We start from the raw sequence: 20,747 nt of genomic DNA, 5'->3' as shown, positions 1-20,747 counted from the left end.
TTTCTCTTTCCTTCTAGTTGTAGAAATTCCACTCAGCCAGCCTTCCTGTGGTTCTGGATGATGTCCGTTATGTCTTTTAGTTGTATTTTTGAAGTGGTTGTGTGAGGCAGCAATCTCCGGTGTTTACCTATGCTGCCATCTTGGTTTCTCCTCCTATTTCTATTCTTACTTAGTGCTTTACTTTGTTTTATTACACTTTAGGGACTTTGACTAGACTTGTACCTCCTGTAGCTAGAAGAGTGTTGGCCCTAGCTGGTTTGGTTCAGTGGGTAGAGCGTTGGCCTGGGGACTGATGGGTCCCAGGTTCAATTCTAGTTAAGGGAACTTGCCTGGGTGTGGGCTTGATCCCCAGTATGGGGCATGCAGGAGGCAGCCGATCAATGATTCTCTCATCATTAATGTTTCTATCTCCCACTCTCTTTCTCTCTGAGATCAATAAGAACATATTAAAAACAAAAACAAACAAAAAAAAAACTATAGGCCCAAAGAAACTATGTATGTGCAGAAACTAGGACACAAATCCTATATAATAAAAAGCTAATATGCAAATAGACCGAATGGTGGAACAACCGAACAACCAGTCACTGTGACATGCGCTGACCACCACGAGGCGTGCATGGAACATGGTGGGCATTGGCTGTGGTGGGATGGAGCGGGAGCGCCAGACCAAGGTGGGGCACTGGTCTCTGCCATCAGGGCGAGCCTCTGGTGGTTAGTGAAAATTCTTTGCTCCTGCACACCTTGGTCCCGCCCGATGCTTGCACCCACTGCTGGCACCTGGCACCAGCCCTGATCACTCGGTGTCATCAGCGGGTGCGAGCGGTGGCTGCCAGCCCAAATCGCCCCTCAGGGCTTCTCCCCCTCCCCCTGCTCCGGAGGGGAGACTGGGGCTGGCACCCACCACTCGCACCCACTGCTGGCGACAGCCCCGCTCACACCCACTGCCAGTGCTGGAGCCATTGCTTGCACCCACAGCCGGCACCAGAGCCGCTGCTCACACCTGCTGCCAGTGCCCAGGGCCAGTCCTGATCACTCGGTGCCATCAGTGGGTGCGAGCGGCAGCTGCCAGCTCTGATCATCCCTGAGGGCTTCTCCACCTCCCCCTGCTCCTGAGGGGTGATCAGGTCAGCAGCTGTTGCTAGCACCCACTGACGGCGCTGGCCCTGCTTGCACCTGCTGCTGGTGCTGGCCCCAATCGCTCCCCACCTTCAGCAGGTGCGAGAGGGGGCAGTGCCATGAGCCCATGGGAGCGGCGGCGGTGGGATCAGGGTTGCCGGCAGACTGGGGACCAGGGGCTGCAGTTGGAAGGGCCGAAGGCGGGCACACAGAGGATGGGCCGAGACCTGCCCCTGTACCCACTGCAGCCTCACGGCCCACAGTTCCCTTCAAGGTGCACAAATTCGGCACTGGGCCCCTAGTCTATTATAAGTCAGAGAAGGTTTATTATTTCTTATTGTTTTTTTAAAAAATGATGCTGATATTATTTAATTTTATTATTATTTTAAATTTGGTTTACTTGGTTATCTGGGTTTGCAGTAATCTTTGTGGATATTATATATAAAGGATAGATAATGACAGAAAAACACATGGGGTTGCTATAATAAAGAGGTGACAATGGCTGCCCTAGCCAGTGTGGCTTAGTTAGTTGGGCAGTTCTGAGCCCTGAAGGGTTGTTGGTTGGGTTCCTGGTCAAGGCACATGCCCAGGTTCTTGGCTCGATCCTCAGAGGGGGACAAGTAGGAGAGTGCAAACTATGTTACATTCTCACATCAATGTTTCTCTCTCTCCCTCTCCCTTCCTTTCTCTCTAAAAAATCAATAAAAACTATTTTTTAAGAAAAGAAGTGACAATGGCAAACATTGATTGGACCAACCCAAAGCTTGCCAGCTGACTACGAGCGGCGAACCTAATACTTGTGCAAACCTGTCTGCAGGGCTGATCATCATCTCAAAATCAAACCCCTTCTTGTTGGTATATGCATGCTAGGAGAAAATTCCAACAGGTGTTGGTGGGCACGGACAGCAATGTCTCTTTCCAAATTAGTATTCAAACACTCTTATCTCTAAATCTCTTTTGCTTGCAAAGAATATAAAGCACAGCTCCAGAGACAATGCACCTGCATGGAAATGCAGCAACATGAAGCTCCAGTTATGAGGAATGGCAGGGGAGCATGCACGCCTCTCATGAAACAACGTGTTCAGTGGCCACATTAATAATCAATTAGCCTGAGAGCCACCTGATGCTGCTCATCTGGCTGAGCCTCCAGCGGCCAGCAGCTTTTTGCTCTGGCAGTATCGGCTTTTAAAAAATCTGTTCCCTGTTTATCAGGACTAAACCCGGCGAAATAATCTATTCCTTTGCATGTCACCCCATATTTCCCCACTTGCTAATTAAAGATGCAAATGTTGATAAATAAGATGCCGTTTTTGGAGCACAACTGGGTCAATAAGTTGAACACTGTGCCGTGTTCCTCCAATTAAACTCCTGTGAGAAATAGCTCCATTATAATTAGAGGAGCAATTATCCCCTTGTTAAAGGTGAAACAAATGGCGGGTTTTAGTGCAAAATTCAGTGTCGTTCCTTCTGCCATGCCAGCAAACCTTGTAGCCATTGCAGTTCCGATTCCGGTACTCTCCAAAGGAGGCAATCCGAGGACATAACGCATCTCTGGGTGTATTTCTGGCTCACCATGTGACAGCAACATTTTCTAGGCATAAACCACAACGAGCAAAGAGGGATTCATGTCCTAGAGTGCTGCTGTCCTGCGGGAGCAGCCCCGCGCCCGCGCATGGGCGCATTCATTCCTGGGCTTCCTCAGGGAGATGGGGAGGTTTCTGTTGGAAGCGGGGTAAATGCCTCCCCAGAATATTTCTGCAGAGATCCTTGCAAGAGAGTGATTAAAAATACTAAGCAATACCACTTCAGAGTATTTCTAATCATTCTTTATCTTTCTTTCACTCAGTCTAGACTTTAAATTTTAATATGATTGTTATTAACCTGCCCTATAGTCCTTGAACGAAAGTAGCTCTCAATGGCCTTTTAGTTCCTGTCCTGGTGGGTTGGGACCTTCGCTGCGCACCGCGTTCTCTCTGTAGGTGGCATCGTCAGAGGTGACAAATACCCTTTTTGTGGAATGTTCCATTTCCGGAGTTGCAGCCTCTGTGCCACATCCATCAGGGACTCTATATTTCATTTAGTTAAATAGACTTAGGAGAATCTACTAAGGAACCTACAGTCAGCTGGTATTGGAGATAAACATAAAAACCCCTTTTGCTCCGATTTTATTGCCATCTAATTAGGCAGCCAAGGAGTAAACAGACACATTTGAACGCAAGTCGCAGCCAGAGCTATTTAAAGTCATGGTACAGAGGGGCTGACATTCAGCCAGTCACACTGGTTGGTCCACACCAAGTGTTGGGTGCCCTTGTTCTGTATCTGCTGCTAAATAACAGGGTGCCACCCTCCCCCCCATCCCCACCCCGCCCCGTGTGCCAGTTGACTCCCTGGGAATGAGCTGCTGAAGTGTTTATAGCTGTTATAGCACAAGGCCCTCAGACCCTGTCCTGTGTTAAGGAAGCAGTGTGCTTGTTAATTATTTTATTTTATTTAAATATGTTTTTTATGGATTTTAGAGAGAGAGGAAGGGAGAGGGATAGAGAGATAGTGACATGGATGAGAGAGAGACATCCATGGGCTGCCTCCTACATGCCCCCTACTAGTGATTGAGCCTACAGCCTGGGCATGTGCCCTGACCAGGAATTGAACTGGTGACCTCCTGGTTCATGGATCAATGCTCAACCACTGAGCCACACTGGCTGGGCTGTTAAATATTTTGAATAAATAAGATAGATCTAAAGACAGGGCTTAGTAAGGAGACCAGAGGAGGACACGACCAGGCCTAGAGCTCTGAACCACTGTGCCTCATCTCAAGGTGCCCACTGCATTGGTTTCCTTCACCAACGACTATTGAGACTAGTCTTAGGCAAAACTGTCACCACCTGGAGACACAGAGTATAAGGAACCTGGTTGGGCCTCCTTCCTCCCCCGAGGCTTTCCTTGTCATTCTCTTTCCCTCTCTCTGGAAAGCAGAACTACCGGCAGTCCCCCCAGCCCCGATTTCCTCATATTCAGGAAATAAGAGGGCTGGGCCAGTGTCTTGGGATCATGATGACTACGTGGAGAACAGTAACTTTAAAAATCAGCGTAAGGACAGCAGTACACCGTGACCTGTTACAGGCATTTGTCATTGATACATTAGACATTTACACAGATAAGGGCGTTTCCTTGTTTTCCAGCTCACAATACCTTCATTTGTAGCATTTCTGGATTCTAACCAGAGCAACTGGCTGGAGAGCACAGGAGGGCATCTTGGTGACTCTTCATAGGACAGAGGCTTTGCCCCTCACACCCACAGCTCCCAGCAGAGGTACAATGTGCTCAGTGACTGTTTTGAATTCTAGAGGTTGAATTTGGTGTTCTGTGAATCAATAGGTGATAACAGAATACTAGCACTAATCATGGCTGATATTTCTTGAGTGCTTTCTACATGTTTGCATATATTATCTCACTGAAACCTCACAACTACTAGTATGTTCTAGATAGATACTATCATTATCTCCATTTTGTAACTAAGACAACTTAGGAAGGAGAATTGAAATACCTTGCTCAAAGTCAGAGTTTGAAATGGTGATGCTTGGGCTTAAACCTAGAGTTCTGTAAGGAAATTAGTTTAATATTCTGCAATTAAGACTAAAGCTGAAAAAGGGGAGAAAATGAAATGCTATTACCTCAAGAAATGCCTATGACATTATTTGCACCAAATAGGTGCCATATAACTTAAGATTAGTAGAGTTCTTTAGAAACTTACCAACTTGCATGGAAGAAAGAAAATCATTGTTTTCTGATATTCTGCAAAGAATGTACCTGACTATTTCTCTAATGGAGTGAAACATATAAACCAAAGATCAATTGACTCCATGTGTTCAGTGAGCATTTACTATTCCAATTCTACAGAATCATTTGCCTTTGGCACAAAAGGAGCAAAAATTCTTGCCCCTGTGACCTGATAGCTTAAGGACAGATTTTATTCATGGTAAAACATAAGAGTTTTACCTGCTGGTTTTTCTTTAAGATTAATATTTCACTCTATGTTACTTTTATGCATTTAGATTCCTCAAAAAATAAATAGAATATTAAATAATAAGTACATTTATCATTAAGTTAAAATAATCTTATGATTCTTAAACTCACAAAGTTACATTTCATCCCTTTTTAAAAAAAATTTATCTGCCACTCTTGAGTAAATCTTCGTTGTAATGTGTCACGTTAAGATACTCATTAGCTTTCAGATCTTGGTGATTCTAAGGGTTTGAGAAGAATCTACATAGGAGTTTATTAGCCTGCTCTCCAGTATGTGTGTTTGATCGCTCCTCTGACTTTAAAAAAAAAAAGGAAAACGCATTAAATAGAGTTCTTTGAATGCCAATGGGTATATGATTTTTGAGCTTGCCAAGTGTTAATTGGTCTCTTCCCCAGTGGTGATACAAATACAATTTATAGCCATTTCATTTGCAGTTGTGAATCTTTTACTCCTTGACAAAGTGAACCACTAAAAAGTGAAGTTACTAGTCTCTTTCACTGCAAGTCTTTGCAGTGATCAGCTATCTTTAAGAAATATCAAGTCAAAATTAGGCTATGGATACCCATGTTCCCCAGGATGTGTTTTGGTCTTTAAGGTAGGTTAGCAGTGGTTATCAACCTTTTGGCCCTTTAAATACAGTTCCTCATGTTGTGATCCAACCATAAAATTATTTTCGTTGCTACTTCATAACTGTAATGTTGCTACTGTTATGAATCGTAATGTAAATATCTGATATGCAGGATGGTCTTAGGCAACCCCTGTGAAAGGGTCGTTTGACCGCCAAAGGGGTCGCCACCCACAGGTTGAGAACCGCTGGGTTAGTGGATGAGTTTGCATTAGAATTTTAGAAATGCAATTAGGAGACAGATGCACTATTGTAATATGTGAAATGACATAGTGAATAGAGTTGCCTCCTTTCTAATCACAGCAAGTCATTCTGCATGTCAGTGTTGGAAGATCATTTGGTATGGTTGGGAAAAGCAGCTATAACTATGCCACAATCTCTGATAAGATGCTAGAAAATGCCATGGAATGCCAGTTACAAGGCAAAAATAGCTCTCTTATTTCAAAGTAAAAAAATAAATTTTATTAAGAGTGTCACTTTGTGTCTTTTCATTGACACATGAAGATACGAATGGCTGTGACAGAAAAATTGAGTCATTTTGTAAAGGCACTGCCTAAATTTCTAACTAATTCATTATTATTAAATAGTGAAGAGCAATCCGATGTTTAATTTTGTTGCCCATGGGACCAGTTAACTGAGCTGACTCCCACCTTTGCTTGAACCTTCAAAAAATTAAAAAACAGAAACCTAATAGTAAGTACACTGTTAGCTATTAAGCAGTTTTTTGGACAAGTTGTAAATCAAGGTAGTAGTATTTTGCAATTTCTTAGATAGGGGTAATTCAGGACTTATTTTTACAAAATATCAGCTGACCCATATCTAGGCCCAAATTGCAACGATTTCAAAAATACCTCTTTCCGTATATGCGATAACGAGCAAAAATTCCAAAGGACTCAATGTAGTTTGGAGGTTAACAAGATCCACCAACCAATTGACAACTATGTTATTTGTCAAATTAAAGTTTTTCTGGGCTCCTAGGATACTGGATCAGCTAGGGTAATAGGGTCTTCATGCATCTTAGGATGTTTCCCAATTGTCATAAAAGGGTGATATTGTTCAGAGTCTGAAATCATTTGTTAACAAACAAAGGACACGGTGTCAGATGATTTTCCTCAGTAGTGTGCTCGAGGATGATGGGAGTATCTCCAGAGCATGGTACTCTCTGGCAGGCCTGTCCCCCACAGACAGGCATTTGAAAGAACACTGCATTGTATGGTGCTAATGAAAAGGCAGGATATGAGTCTGATTCATAATACTCATCAGCAATTGATAGGCTTTGTTTTAGCAAAAACAGAAAATGAAAATGAAGAGTTTGATGGAAAGCTTATAGGTTGAAATTAATTGACACTTGTCATTCTTCAAGCATGTTTTTATTCCTGGTGTATGAATATGGCTCTTAGGTATATGTCCATGATTAGATCATGGAATAGGAAATACATATGTGGAGTGCACAGGCTCACTCACACACACACACACACACACACACACACACACACACACGCATGCATACACACATACTTTTTGCATATTTATCAAAAATAGTAATACAATTGATGGTACATTTTTAAGACATACCATTTCTCTCTATGATAAGCTCCAGATAAAATAAAGCAGGATTTCTGAGTTCTTGAAAGAGAATGACAAAAATCAAACCACGCTGACTGGCTTTGTCCAGTGGGGCATTCTAATTGACTCCCAAGTCATTAATCAGTTCCCAATCAATCTATTTTGCCAGCAGCAGGCAGTTAGGACTCCATTACCAACCATTCATCATTCCATACCCTAATTCACTGCGCCATTAGCCACGGATTAGGCCTCTGTTAGAATAACTAAGTGCCAGTTGCTAAATGCAAAGAATTTTTGTTACTCACCTCTGCCACTGGGATCCCTTCAGGCGGTCGACACTGGAGCAAAACTTCCTGTTCCAAGGATACTTCCTTCCCCAGGGGTTCCTGCTCAAATGTCTTGCGTAGATCTGCAAAGCGGAGGTAATAAAATACATGACAAAACTAATCTACAATTATTCACCTATAGAAAGTGCATTAAACTTCTTCCAGTTTTTTATTTCATGTGTCTTTTTTTAAACCACATGTTGTTAATACTGTACTGCCACCTGGGTGGTTATATTCTGTGTGGTGGAAATTATGAAATTCAGAGGTTATTCACTGTTCCAACTTTAATCTTCACTGGAATGCTTTGAAGGTCACATTAACAATTAGTGAAATTCTTTCCTTGCATTTCCTTATGATGATGATGCTCAAATTTTTAATCAAAAGAACCCCATTGTCATGATTTTTATACATACAGAGTCCTTATGTACATAAATATTTTCCTCTCTCTTCACAATGAATAATATCAGAGTTATAATAACTCTGAGATCTTTTGATCAATAGCTCAAAAGCAAGTTTAAAATTAGAATGCTGGAGTCTTAAAATAATAAATATAACCTCTTGAGGTATCTCAAACATAAGGCAGAGGAAAGAGGAACTGTTCAAATGAGTCCGGACATCTCTCACTATATAATAATGTGGCCATTTCTTCAATAAGAAAATTAAATAGTCATTTCTGCCCAAATATACCAAGTACTTAGTTATGTATTTATATAGTTGTAGTTGCCATAGCAATATGGAGGCTTTTAAAAATTATTATAGATGGTCACAAAAATGTTAGAAACTAGCTTGTCATTTTAAATACCAACGTTAAAAAAATAAACGATTCAGCCATAGAGCTTTGAAGCAGCACACCAAAATTTTTATTTTATACATGTATAATTCAGCTCCTTTCAATAAAAAGTTATTGGAATTTTATCCACTTCATTTTAATAAAAATTTAATGTCTCTGTCCTTTTAACTCATATCCCTGATAAAAACTTAAGAACCTAAAAGCACCATTTTAGCCTGATGAACTAATAAGTAAAAACACCAAAGCTCTAGAGTATATACCTCTGTCTTTCATGGAGCTATCAGAAAGCACCACCTGGAAAATGCACTAAGAAAAAAAATCTATTGTTACATACTTGTCATTTTGTTGAATTTCTTGGCAAAAGAAAACCTTCAAGAGCTTAGGGATTGTGAGAAAATTATGAATGTGTGTGGGTCTGAGGTAAGACAAGAGACTGTCCAAATAGTGACAGAATTTCTGTCAGAAGGACTCTTCTCGTTGAATTGTCAAAAAATTGAGTGTATTGTAGAAGTGAGCATTGAAAATCCGCAGTTATTAAAATGGAAAGTTATCTAAGTCATGTCCTTAATTTACATATAAAGAACATGTTTACCAAATTACTCAAAGGCTCACAGCAAAAATAATGGGTGCAGCATTAGAACCTGGTGACCCCTGATTTGATACTTATTTTGCCATCCCACACATCCTTTTAACATCTCTTTTGGTTAAGCCGTGTCCTTCCAACAGAAACATTACAAATACTCCTATTCTTTCTCTTCTGATATTGTAGCTTCTCTCTTTTCAATCTGCATTAAGATAAAAATTTTGGTAAAATACTAACTACTAATAAAAGTAAGAGCAGAAACGAATACATTTTTGGGGGATAAAAGGTTCCTGACAGAGTATATCTACTTTTTGAAATATAATTCTGAAAACATCCATCTGCTGTGGGGTAGAGTGAAGACATCATGACTGGAGTTAGTTCTCAAATCATATTTTGACTCCCTTCTGGTAAAATTTATTAGCATATCACAAAATGAAGGCTGAGAATGAGAAAAAGTGAGGCACATATGTATCTAAATAGTCAAAACAAATCCCTTTAATATTTATTAATTATCTACTTAAGGTAAACACTCTACTAGGTGCTTAGGATGAAGATGTGAAAGATACAGAATCAAGACAAGAAAGGTAAGTTGAGATCTATTTATGAAAAGCCTTTCTGCCATGCGAAGGAATGGCAAACCCTAAAGGTTTTCTAAGCCAAGGAAGGGGATCAGATGTCATATTGCCCTCAGTGTGACAGATGGATTGAGACAGAAAGGACTTTGGGAACCATCTGAGTAGACCACGGGATGATCGGGTCCTCTCATAGTGGACAGAAAGAGGAGAAAGCAAATTCTAGAAATAAAGAGATCACACATTCAAAAGAAGACCTAGGTGTTTGAAAAGTGCCATGAAGCAAAGATAATACTATATTTTTAGCTATTGCAATTGTTAAGTTGGTACCATTATTAGGTACTAGTAATGAATTGAGCAGAAAAGCGAGGAGAAAAAGCAAATTAATTTTGTTCCATATTCAGTTTGGTGTGTCTGTGGGATATGCAAATGGAAAAGTCCAGTACATCCAGGTCATGATTTCTCAACCTCAGCACTGTTGATGTTTGGCACTGGGTAATTCTCTGTGCATAGTGCTTAGCAGCACCCCTGGAATCCACCCAGTAGAAGCCAGTAACACCTCTCCCAGCCGTGACAAAATAAATTGCTCCAGAAAATACTATGTCTTCCGAGAGGATAAATCAACAACACACCCAACGTGAGAATCACTGGATGTAGAGCTTGGAAAAGAAGTCAGGGTAGAAGATTTGTGCTTCGTTGTCTAGGAGATAGCTGAAGTACTGGAAACAGATGACATCACAGGGAAAAGACTGAAGCATTAAAAACACACACAAAAACAAAACAAAACAAAACAACAGGACCCCAACATTCAAGAGCTGCCAGTAAAAATGACATGGTGTGAACCAGGAAGCAGGTGAAAGAAGTAAAGACAAGTGTCAAGAGGAACCAAGAGAAAAATAAAGTTTTAAGAAGATGGGAGGTCAACAGGACAAATATAGCAAAGACTCAAAGGGGAGAAGTCATTGGTTTGGGAAATTTAGGAGTGACCGGAGGAGACTCCAAGCTGTGTTGAGGGGTGGACAGGAAGTGGGAAAATGGCCATCATGAGACACTATCGCTCTTTTGTAAAATTTTATGGTGACAAAAGTCAGCAGCACCATTAATGGAGGATGGATTTGAATGACGATTGTTATAATTTTTCTGAAAATATAGTGTGGTTTTTGGCACAGTTTTTACATTCCTGCCCTGTGAAGGCACACCTTAGGAGATCCTTGCTTCCTAATTGAGAATAATGACCATATGACAGAGGTATGTACTGCCAGAGACAGGTTTAACTGAACTATCATGGAATACCATATAATTATTTTAATGGTTTGACTTCAAACTCACTATAAATATCATCTCATTTCTAAAATGATCTCACATTTAACCCTCCACAAAGCAATCCTTCTTCCAGAAAAAAAATCCTTTTACTTCCTGCCATAAAGCTTCCTTCCTAGCTTTCAGGTAGAATAATGAGCTTAGAAAATACTGTGGTGCCCAGCACAGTAGCTGCTCATTTCAGTATGCCTCCACATTGCTCTGCAAGCAGAGGAGGGGTAATGTTTTGAGCGTATCCTCTATCGCGGGGAGATGTGATAGAAGGCAGGCCGATACCTTGCAGGCAGAGAGAACACACGGGTGACGAATGAATAAGCATGAAAAACGGACACTTGTCAGCCAGGCATTAGATGTAAAACAGAATGGTTCAGAACAATGTGGGCACTCCTGTCAGGGAAAAAGATGAATTTCAACCCTTGGAAGACCTTTATGATTCTAAATTTCTGTTTTCTTTCCATTAGTTCTAGGGCTGCTACCAAAATAAGTATAAAGGCCTTTCATTATAACCTAGATTACTTTTGCAAAGTCAACCTGCCTACCTCTGATTTAGTCATTGATTCCACCAATTAAAAGAAAAATCAGCTTTGTCATATGCATGCGTTCAGAGAGCTGTTTACTTAGGAACATGAATATTGGCTTACTAAATCCATAAAGAGATATCCAATTAGCAGATGTAGAATTAGGCCTGAAACTATATGGATTTCTATTTACCATTTACACAGTAATCAAAGAAAGGCTTTTAGAATACAAACACATGTGTGGGTGCAAACAATGTCTCATTTTCTATTAGAGAATTCTGATGCATTCAATGATTTTTTTGCACAATAATAATAATACTGCAGTTACAAATTATTTATGATGTGGAATACCTTAATTCATGGCATTCTCCGAATATGAACTCTGCTTTTAGACAATGTGGTAATTACAAAGGGAGGTTAACCAGAAGTTCAAAGACTTTGTGGCCTTCACCTTCCCCATTGGTAAAATGAAAGGGAATGACTGGATACTTTTGCAGGTCTCCTTTGTCATAAGAGCCTATGACTAACTAGACTAACATTTTAAATGTATATTTTAGGGGGGGGAGCTTATCCTTTGTTAAATACAACACATCTTGGCTATATCTTTAAGGAAATATACCAATTATCAGTGTCCAATATTAATAACAGAATAAATTATTTTTTTCAAATATATTTTTATTAGTTTTTCGAGTGAGAGGAAGGAGAGGGAGATAAAAAGAGAAACATCTTTGTGAGAGTGAAACATGAATCAGCTGCCTCCTGCACGTCCCCTACCAGGGATTGAGCCCATAACCTGGCATGTGTCCTGACCACGAATGGAACAGGCAACCTTTTTGGTGTGTGGGACGATGCCCAACTAACTGAGCCACAATGTCCAGGGCAAGAAATTATTTTTGATGCATCTTTGAAGGGAACAGCTAATAATTTTCCTTTCAGGACAAATTTCATGGAATTTTTGGACACTTGGATAGACAGGTATGGGTAAGAGTATGACAATGGGAAATGAGTGGGTTTCAGAAGATGCTGTATTACAAAAATCAGAAAATTCTTCAGACAAATCCAAGGAAGAATCACAAAAGCAGATGAATATTAAAGGTTGGATGATTATGAATGTATTTGGGATTACTTTGAGAAAACTAATTTTTGGTCTCTATGGAGAGATGGGAAAACTAATTTTTTGTTTCTATGGAGAAATGCGAAACAGCATGCAAGAAAGCCCACCATGTCAATGTGAACATTTATGAAATGGGCAGAAAATCACATCCCTGTACCGAACCAACATCCCTCAGGCTACTTTGCCTGACACCATGTGAAAGGTGAGTGTGACCTACACTGGGAAAGTTGAGGATAGACAGGTCTCAGCTAGAGTATAATGGGTCTTACTACCATCCGAGTTCCCCTGAGTCCTGCTGAGTTTGGAAGGAAACTAGAGAAAAAATACCAGCAAAAAGATCTCCCTATGGTGCAGCAGGCAGTTTGCTAATGCTATTGTCTTTGAAAAAGATAATAAATGTGTTCTTATTCCAAATTTTAAAACATTATTTACATTTATTAAAAACTAGAGGCCCGGTGCACAAATTCGTGTACGGGTGGGTTCCCTTGGCCTGGCTGGCAATCAAAGCCTATCAGGGGGGCCAGCCGGCCGGGGGGAGGGGCTGAAGGAGGTTGGCTGTGGGAAACACTGACCACCAGGGAGCAGCTTCTGCATTGACCGTCTGCCCCCTGGTAGTCAGTGTGCATCATAGCGACTGGTCAACCAGTCGTTCCGGTTGTTCGGTCCTAACAGTCGCTTAGGCTTTTATATATATAGATGTGTATCCCATCAGCAATGCTACTTCATTATGCTGTACTATTTATTAGAATGAAATATTTTTTAAAAGACAAAAATCTTGGCGATATGGCAGACTAATACTTTGAACACAAGAGTTCTCTGATGAAAATATAATAGATATTTCTAGTGGAAATTAAATCTTAAATTCCACATAATAAGATCAATAAAATATTATATTACTAATGTTGGTTGTTTTTTGTTTTTAAACCTCATAGGGTTAGGTGAACATTAAGAGCTAGTGAATCTGAAAATGTTTTGGAAGAATATAAAGGACAAAACACATGTAATAAACAATTACAAGTATTTCTATTTTTATTACTCAGAGAGTTCTGGCATGAAAGATGATTAATAATAGGAGTAAATTTTCAGTATGTCATGCTCTTACATAATTTGGCCATATAATCCATAAACCATAGTATGTAATATTCTTTACTATTTTAATGGAATTTAGGGTTTATTGCTGTTTTCCAAATGTGAGTCATGACTCCTTAGAGGGTTATATATCAATTTAGTGTATTAAAAAACCAGCATTAAAATATGAAATTAAATAAATAGAAGATGTCAAGGTATATAATACACAGTGTTATTATATACATATATATGTACTAACAGCCACACACACACACACACACACACATCTGTGTACATTTGTATCTGTGAAGAGATGGGTATTATATAGTAGATTCATGATATAAACAAATTTCATTTTATTGTAGATCACTGTGAAAATGATCTGAAAACAACTGGGAAGCAAAATAACATTGTGGTGGAGAGCAGGATTCAGGTCCTAACTCTACCACTTGATGAGGTGTGTGACCTTGAGCACATTGCTTAACTTCTTCTTACCTTAGTTTATTCCACTGAAAAATGTCTATGACACTAGGGACTATCATCTATAATAAGGTCATATAGGAAGAAGCACCTATAAAACTCTATCATCATGCCTTGAATATAATCGGTGTTCAAAAGAGAGTTAATTCCCCCATCTCATCTTTTCCCATAGTATTAGTAAATTTTATTATGCTACACAAACATTAGGCATTATCCCTCTTAGACAAAGAGTGAAAGAAAACAATTAGGAGTGTGGGAACACTAATGATTGAAGGTGATATGTCACAAAGAGAAACCCAGGGACTAACATGCTATGCTTGAAAAAACACAAAACAGATCTTGTCCTTAGGTTGGGGCCTGGGAATCTATAGTTTTAAACATGTTTTTATTGATTTAAGAGAGAGAGAAAGGGAGAGGGAGAGAGAAAGAGAAATATCAATGTGAGAAACATTGATTGGCTGATCAGCTGCCTTCCCCAACCAGGCATCAAGCCCGAAACCTGGCCAAGTGGAGTTTAACTGGGGACCCTTCAGTGCATGGGCGACACCCATCCAACTAAGCCGCACTGGCCACGGCAGACTCTGCGATTTTAACTGGTCCCACAGATGTGTTTTATGCACAACACTAATATCTGAGAACCACAGATTGGCTGACTGCTTATTTATGGAACACCCACCACATGCATGGCACTGTGCTGGATCCTGCAGGCTGTGGGAGGGAGGAGCTTGGGAGCCTGTGGGAGCCAAGCTGGCTTGCTTCTGCACTTGGCTCTTACCACCTGGTTTACTGTACAATGAGTCCCTCTTGGTGTGTCCACAGTGTCAGGAGGACTCCCTTTTGCACCGGATGATGGCTTACATTGCCTAGCACAGGACTTGAAATTTTATTTGTATCTAGAGGCCATAACCAAGAATGTTAGGAACAATATTTTTTTTTCCCCAGAATCATGGCACCCACATGGTTTGTCTATTACTTTTCTAAATTTTAATAGAGACATGGGTATAAAACCTACCCCTTAACTTTTTCTTCTTGTTGCTCAGCTCTACCTGTATGTTGCCATGCAGGAATGCAGGCTTAGTGGATCACAGGCAGCATATATGATTGCTAACAAAAGTTAGTAATGTATCTTATTAAAATTCTAAAATTGTTGTCAACTGCTTAAAGTTTATCAAAATACCTATATGAGCCAACATTTTTTTAAAATATATTTTATTGATTTTTTACAGAGAGGAAGGGAGAGAGATAGAGAGCTAGAAACATCGATCAGCTGCCTCCTGCACACCCCCTACTGGGGATGTGCCCACAACCAAGGTACATGCCCTTGACTGGAATCAAACCTGGGACCCTTCAGTCCGCAGGCCGATGCTCTATCCAGTGAGCCAAACCAGTTAGGGCTATGAGCCAACATTTTAAGAGGCAAAAAGTTGGTGGGTTATACTGGGCCTGTGGGCTGCTATTTTGAGGTATTGGTCTAGCAAGTTCAGTGCTGAGGGTGTCACAGTGATGTTAATAGCTCTTGTGGCCTCTCTCCCACTTCAGAGATAATCCTCTAGACTTGTCCCCACAGCTCCCCTTCTTCTCACTTTCAGACACTTAATCAAGAAAGCCGACCAAGAGATCCCAGTGGCAAAGCCGTTTCTGTGAGTAGGATAGCACAGGTACCATATCCTGAACTAGTCTTTTATAATTATTAGTTTATGTTCCTTCACCTACTTTAGAAAGAATGGAAGGCAATACATGTCAGAGGATTAAGCAAGATTTCTTTAAAAAAAAATGCAAACTATTAGCACCTCAGTCAGGAGAATCGAAAGTTTCTTGATGGCTGAAAAGACACTTTGTTATAATTCTTGTAATTCCTGACGACCATATGGAATAAAAATGTCCCCGCATTCTTTTCTGAAGCAATAAGTTCATTGGTACAGTTGCCATGTCTGAAAACCGGAAGGTCTTTCATGTACAGAAGTAACCTGTCAAAGGCGATTATGATCTGTGCTCCATACTTGTTTTTAGAATAGGAATGGCTGCCTTCCCTTTCGGCTAGTGTGCCCATAAGTAACCAATCACGATATTCCTCTCTGTGTCTGGACTCAGCCTCAGGGTCCTCCCCTGCGCAGGCCTCTGGGAGGCCACAGCTAGCATCCAAGATGTGGTGCATTTGCATCTGCAACCTACAGTTCCCTGTCCAGAGCCTCCTGATGTGGGTATGTCTGCACGGCTGTGGCTGTTTTTCTACCACATATTACATCGCTGCTAAATTTCACTTCAAAAAGTGAACTAATCCCAGTCAATTGCTTAATTTTTACATTCTAGAGTGTTTTGAGGTCAAATATATCTTGGTGCTTAGTGCATTATACAGCCTGAATAAATGCCAAACTCAATTCAATTTCCAAAGTAATCTCCCATCCCCTTTACTGAAGGTCTGATGAAAACAAATTCTCTTATGGTGCCATACAACCAGGACCCTAAAAAGTTAACTCACTTGTTCTAGATCACAAGCTTTTTGGAAGCGGGCAACCCCGTGATATGGGTCTGCTGAAGGAAGAGTGTTGCTTAGTGGCTTTATTTCTCATAGAAATGACCACTTTTGTGCTTTAAAGCAACTAATATTTATTTTCTCACAGTTTGGAGGCCAGCGATCTGAAGTCAGTTTCACTAGGCCATAATCAATGGGTCAGCAAGACTGTGCTCACTCCAGATTGTCAGAGAGAATCCATCCATAGCTTGCCTCTTCCAGATTCTGGTGGCTGCCAGCCTTCCTTGGATTATGGCTGCATCCCTCCAGTCTCTGCCTCTGTGGTCACATGGCCTCCTCTTCTGTCTGTGTCAGGTGGCCCTCTGCCTTTCTCTTATAAGGACACTTGTAATGGCATTTAAGGCCCACCTGGATAACCCACTATAACCTCCCCATCTCAAGATCATTAATTTAAGCACATCTGCAAAGACCCCTTTTCCATGGCAAGTAAGATTTACAGGATCAGGGTTTCCCTAGTAGGACCATTATCCAGCCTACCACAGGGGTTAAGAGTGTGGAGCCTGGGTCCACGTGCCTGACTTTAATCCCGGTTCTGTACTTAATAAGGTTCATGTGCTTTGGTTTTCTCATCCTAAAATGAAGGCAATCCCAGTACGTATAGGCTCATTGCGAAGGTTAAATAAGGTGATACACGTAAACATACTTAAGTCAGTGCTGTCACATAAAAACCCTCTATAAATGTCCTCATTCAGACAACCACTCCATCAGTGTAGCTGTCAAACCTTCAGAGTTCATGGTTATATTGATACTTAAATAAATTAATTACTTTATTTACTCATTTATTTCTACCAAGAGGCCACACTCCTTGTGTCACAATTAAGCCTCTTACCTCCCAAATTTGGCTGGTCTCGACAAAACGACCCCAGATTTCGGGAAATTCTGTACTTAGAGAGATTCATGTGGAGTTATCTGCTGCTGGCCATCCATACTCTGTGACTCAGGCCTGACCTTGCATTAAGCAAGTACAGCTGCTTTACAATGATTCTCGTTTTCCTACTTTCAAATTCTTTTTCAATTAATTCTTCTTCATGCTTAATGAATAGAGGTGCTAAATACATTTTTAACTTTTAAAAAAAATTGCTTTAATGTACTTTCAAAGTACTCCTCTAGTGAATAAAATAATTCTATGGTCACATATAGTAATAATACTTGTGTCATTAAAGGGGAAAATGTGCCTTTCTTCCAATAATGGTAAAAGGGGCTAATTATGTTGTCAGAGTAGAGTACAACTTATGCTTAAATCACCAGATCTGGCTGCTAACAGGACATAACTGCTGTGAACAGACCAGTACGGCACATATTGTGCGAACCAGATTAGTCTTCTGCGCTTTGGGCACTTATTAAAAGTGAAAAATGCCCGAGTGTAGGCCATTATAACCTTAAAAAGTTTGTCCTAGTCTCGTTTTTCAGGAATTGTGTATCTTACCTTTGCTGGATTTCTTTTTAAATCATGAAATTATTTATTTATTTTTAAAATATATTTCTATTGATTTCAGAGAGGAAGGGAGAGGGAGAGAGAGATAGGAACATCAATGATGAGAGAGAATAATCTGTCAGCTGCCTCCTGCACACCTGACATTGGGAATCGAGCCCCAAACCCAGGCATGTGCCCTGATTGGGAATTGAACTGTAACCTCCTAGTTCATAGGTCTACACTCAACCACTGAGCCACACCAGCTGGGTCAATCATGAAAATGTTTATATTCAGAAAGTCTGTAATTTTTAAATGTAAGGAATACAGTATGTAAAAAACAGATGGGATTTTTTTTCACTTGCTTTTTCTTCTAGAATATTGGGAAATATAACACAAAGCAGACAAAAGCCAACCAACCAACCAACCAACAAAAATAAACTACATGAAGTTTCCTCTATGGTTAGATAGAAAAGTCAAGACTTGTCACGTTTCTGAAAATCTGCACAATGAACTGGACTGCAAAGAGAAAAGTTTGCTTAAAACTCAGATTTACCATTTCCTAAACAAGTGACTTAGGCAAGTTACCTGCTTCCATGCCTCTGTTTTATTATTTGCAGAATAAGGATTATACCCGGATCTCTCTCATAGGATTGTTGGGGGCATTGAGATTGTTAACAGGCACGCAGTGGTTCTCAACCTTCCTAATGCCGTGACCCTTTAATACAGTTCTTCATGTTGTGGTGACCCCCAATTTCATTGTTACAAATTGAACATAATTAAAGCATAGTGATTAATCACAAAAACAATATGTAATTATATATGTGTCTTCTGATGGTCTTAGGCGATCCCTATGAAAGGGTCGTTTGACCCCCAAAGGGGTCGCGACCCACAGGTTGAGAACCGCTGCACAAGGGGCTTTACAACAGAATTGGGCACACAGTAAGGACACCATAAATGTTGGCTACTTGGACAGATAATTTTTAAAAGTTTAATGAAGAGGAAACACTTTGATTGGTTTCTGTTATTTTGTAACCTCATCTTACCTTTGAAAAAGCTGTTTTTGATGACTCTTAGGAATGTATCACCAAAACTTTCATAATACCATAATTCACACCTAGGGACAGAGGTTAGAGTGATCCTTAAGCAAATAAACTGAAGATTATCGTGGTGAAGGGTTAAGTTGTGCTGAGGCATGGCTACTTCCTACTGCACTGAGGTCATTTCTACAGTGAAATCTCGTGTGAACACAGTCCCTGCAGAAGGGAAGACCATTTCAGCCATTCTTCTTTATTTCTTGGCTTTGGGGCATTTATAGGACATATTTGTATTCACAGAGTTCTGCTAAAGTTTTTTTCAAATAAGTATTTTAGAGCTAGAACTCCAAATGACATCCATTACAGAGAAGAGGAAGAGAAAAAACACATACGAAGCCATTCTTTTATAATTCACACTGCATCTTTCATTTCAGAAAAAAATGATTATATGTCATCACAACATTTTTTAAGGCATGTCTTAAGGATAAATAATAAGAAACATGCCAACTTTATGGATGAGTACCTGACATATCAAAAAGTTAGGACTCTTTTTTTCAGAGTACAAAAAAAGAATGCAATGATTGCAGGCAAGCTTTTTTTTTTTTTTTTGCAAATAAGCATTTTAGCCATAAACTTCCCTTTTCACCTAACATAAAACATTGCTTTAATGTCACATTTTAGTCTGGTGGGTTACCAGCTCTTCCTATAACAAATAAATAAATGATTTTCCCCAAAATATAACTTATGAGACAGTTTTCAATCAATTGGATGTCTAGCTCTCAAAATAAATATGGGCTATAAATGTCTATAGATTTCTGGGCTTCTACAAATCTTGGGACCTTCTATCCATATATAAAAGCAAATATGTTTGGAAAAATATAAACTCATACTATTATAGCATTTAATCTTGAAATAGAAACAACATGATTAAATACTACTTAACATAATAGCTGAGATTTATATAACACAAGGAGAAATTAATTGTTAAAACTTTCTCTTATCTAAAAAGTCTAAATTCTACAATTAATCTCCTCTATTTCAAGATCTGGCCTCCGTAGTTTATAATGGGCTTATTAGGGGTTTAAATGGCTATACAAAGAATCAAACAACACTTTAATAAATAGGTGATTTATTCCAATGTGTTGGCAAGCCTGCTAAGCTCTATCAAGATAGTTGGCATTAAACATCTAGATACTTTCATAGTATAATATAAATCTTTCAGAATACCTAGTTAAAGAAATACATTATTTGGCTAAATTCCATAATTAATTAATTTTGTTTTTTGCTAGGTAGAGTAGATAGGAAATGGAAAAAATGACATAATAGGCCATGAATAATGAGTTCTGTATAAAAAAAATCAAAATTCACAAGATTATGTATATATTTAATTGGAGATACTATTACCACTACTATAGAACTATCAATTCATTCATTCCTTTAAGATATGTATTAAGTTCCCACAGTGTGTCCAGCATCGTTGTAGGATTTTGAATTTATCAGTGAAAAAAACAAACATAAATCTTTGTCCATAGGGATCTTACTCTCTAAGGGGTAGGAATGATATACCAAAAAGCATAAACATAATAAGTAAGTAAATATGTAAGAGTTTAGAAGTTAATAAGTACTATGGAGAAAATGAATAAGCACAGAAGTGTAATGAGGAT

The 20,747-nt window shown here is 39.6% G+C and overlaps 1 protein-coding gene across 2 annotated transcripts in view; it reads right to left on the bottom strand.

Moving 5' to 3' along the window:
- UNC5C (unc-5 netrin receptor C) overlaps positions 1–20,747 on the bottom strand; it is a 374,301-nt gene that overhangs the window by 98,312 nt on the left and 255,242 nt on the right. For both annotated transcript variants that reach the window (XM_014528684.1, XM_005880661.2), the window contains exon 4: positions 7,637–7,740. In XM_014528684.1, the coding sequence (XP_014384170.1) occupies positions 7,637–7,740 (104 nt within the window). The remainder of the gene's footprint in view (positions 1–7,636; positions 7,741–20,747) is intronic.

The sequence above is a fragment of the Myotis brandtii genome, unplaced genomic scaffold (assembly GCF_000412655.1).
Source record: "Myotis brandtii unplaced genomic scaffold, ASM41265v1 scaffold645, whole genome shotgun sequence".
NCBI lineage: Eukaryota > Metazoa > Chordata > Mammalia > Chiroptera > Vespertilionidae > Myotis > Myotis brandtii.
The sequence above is the reverse complement of the archived record's forward strand: the minus strand, read 5'-3'. Positions and strand labels throughout refer to the sequence as shown.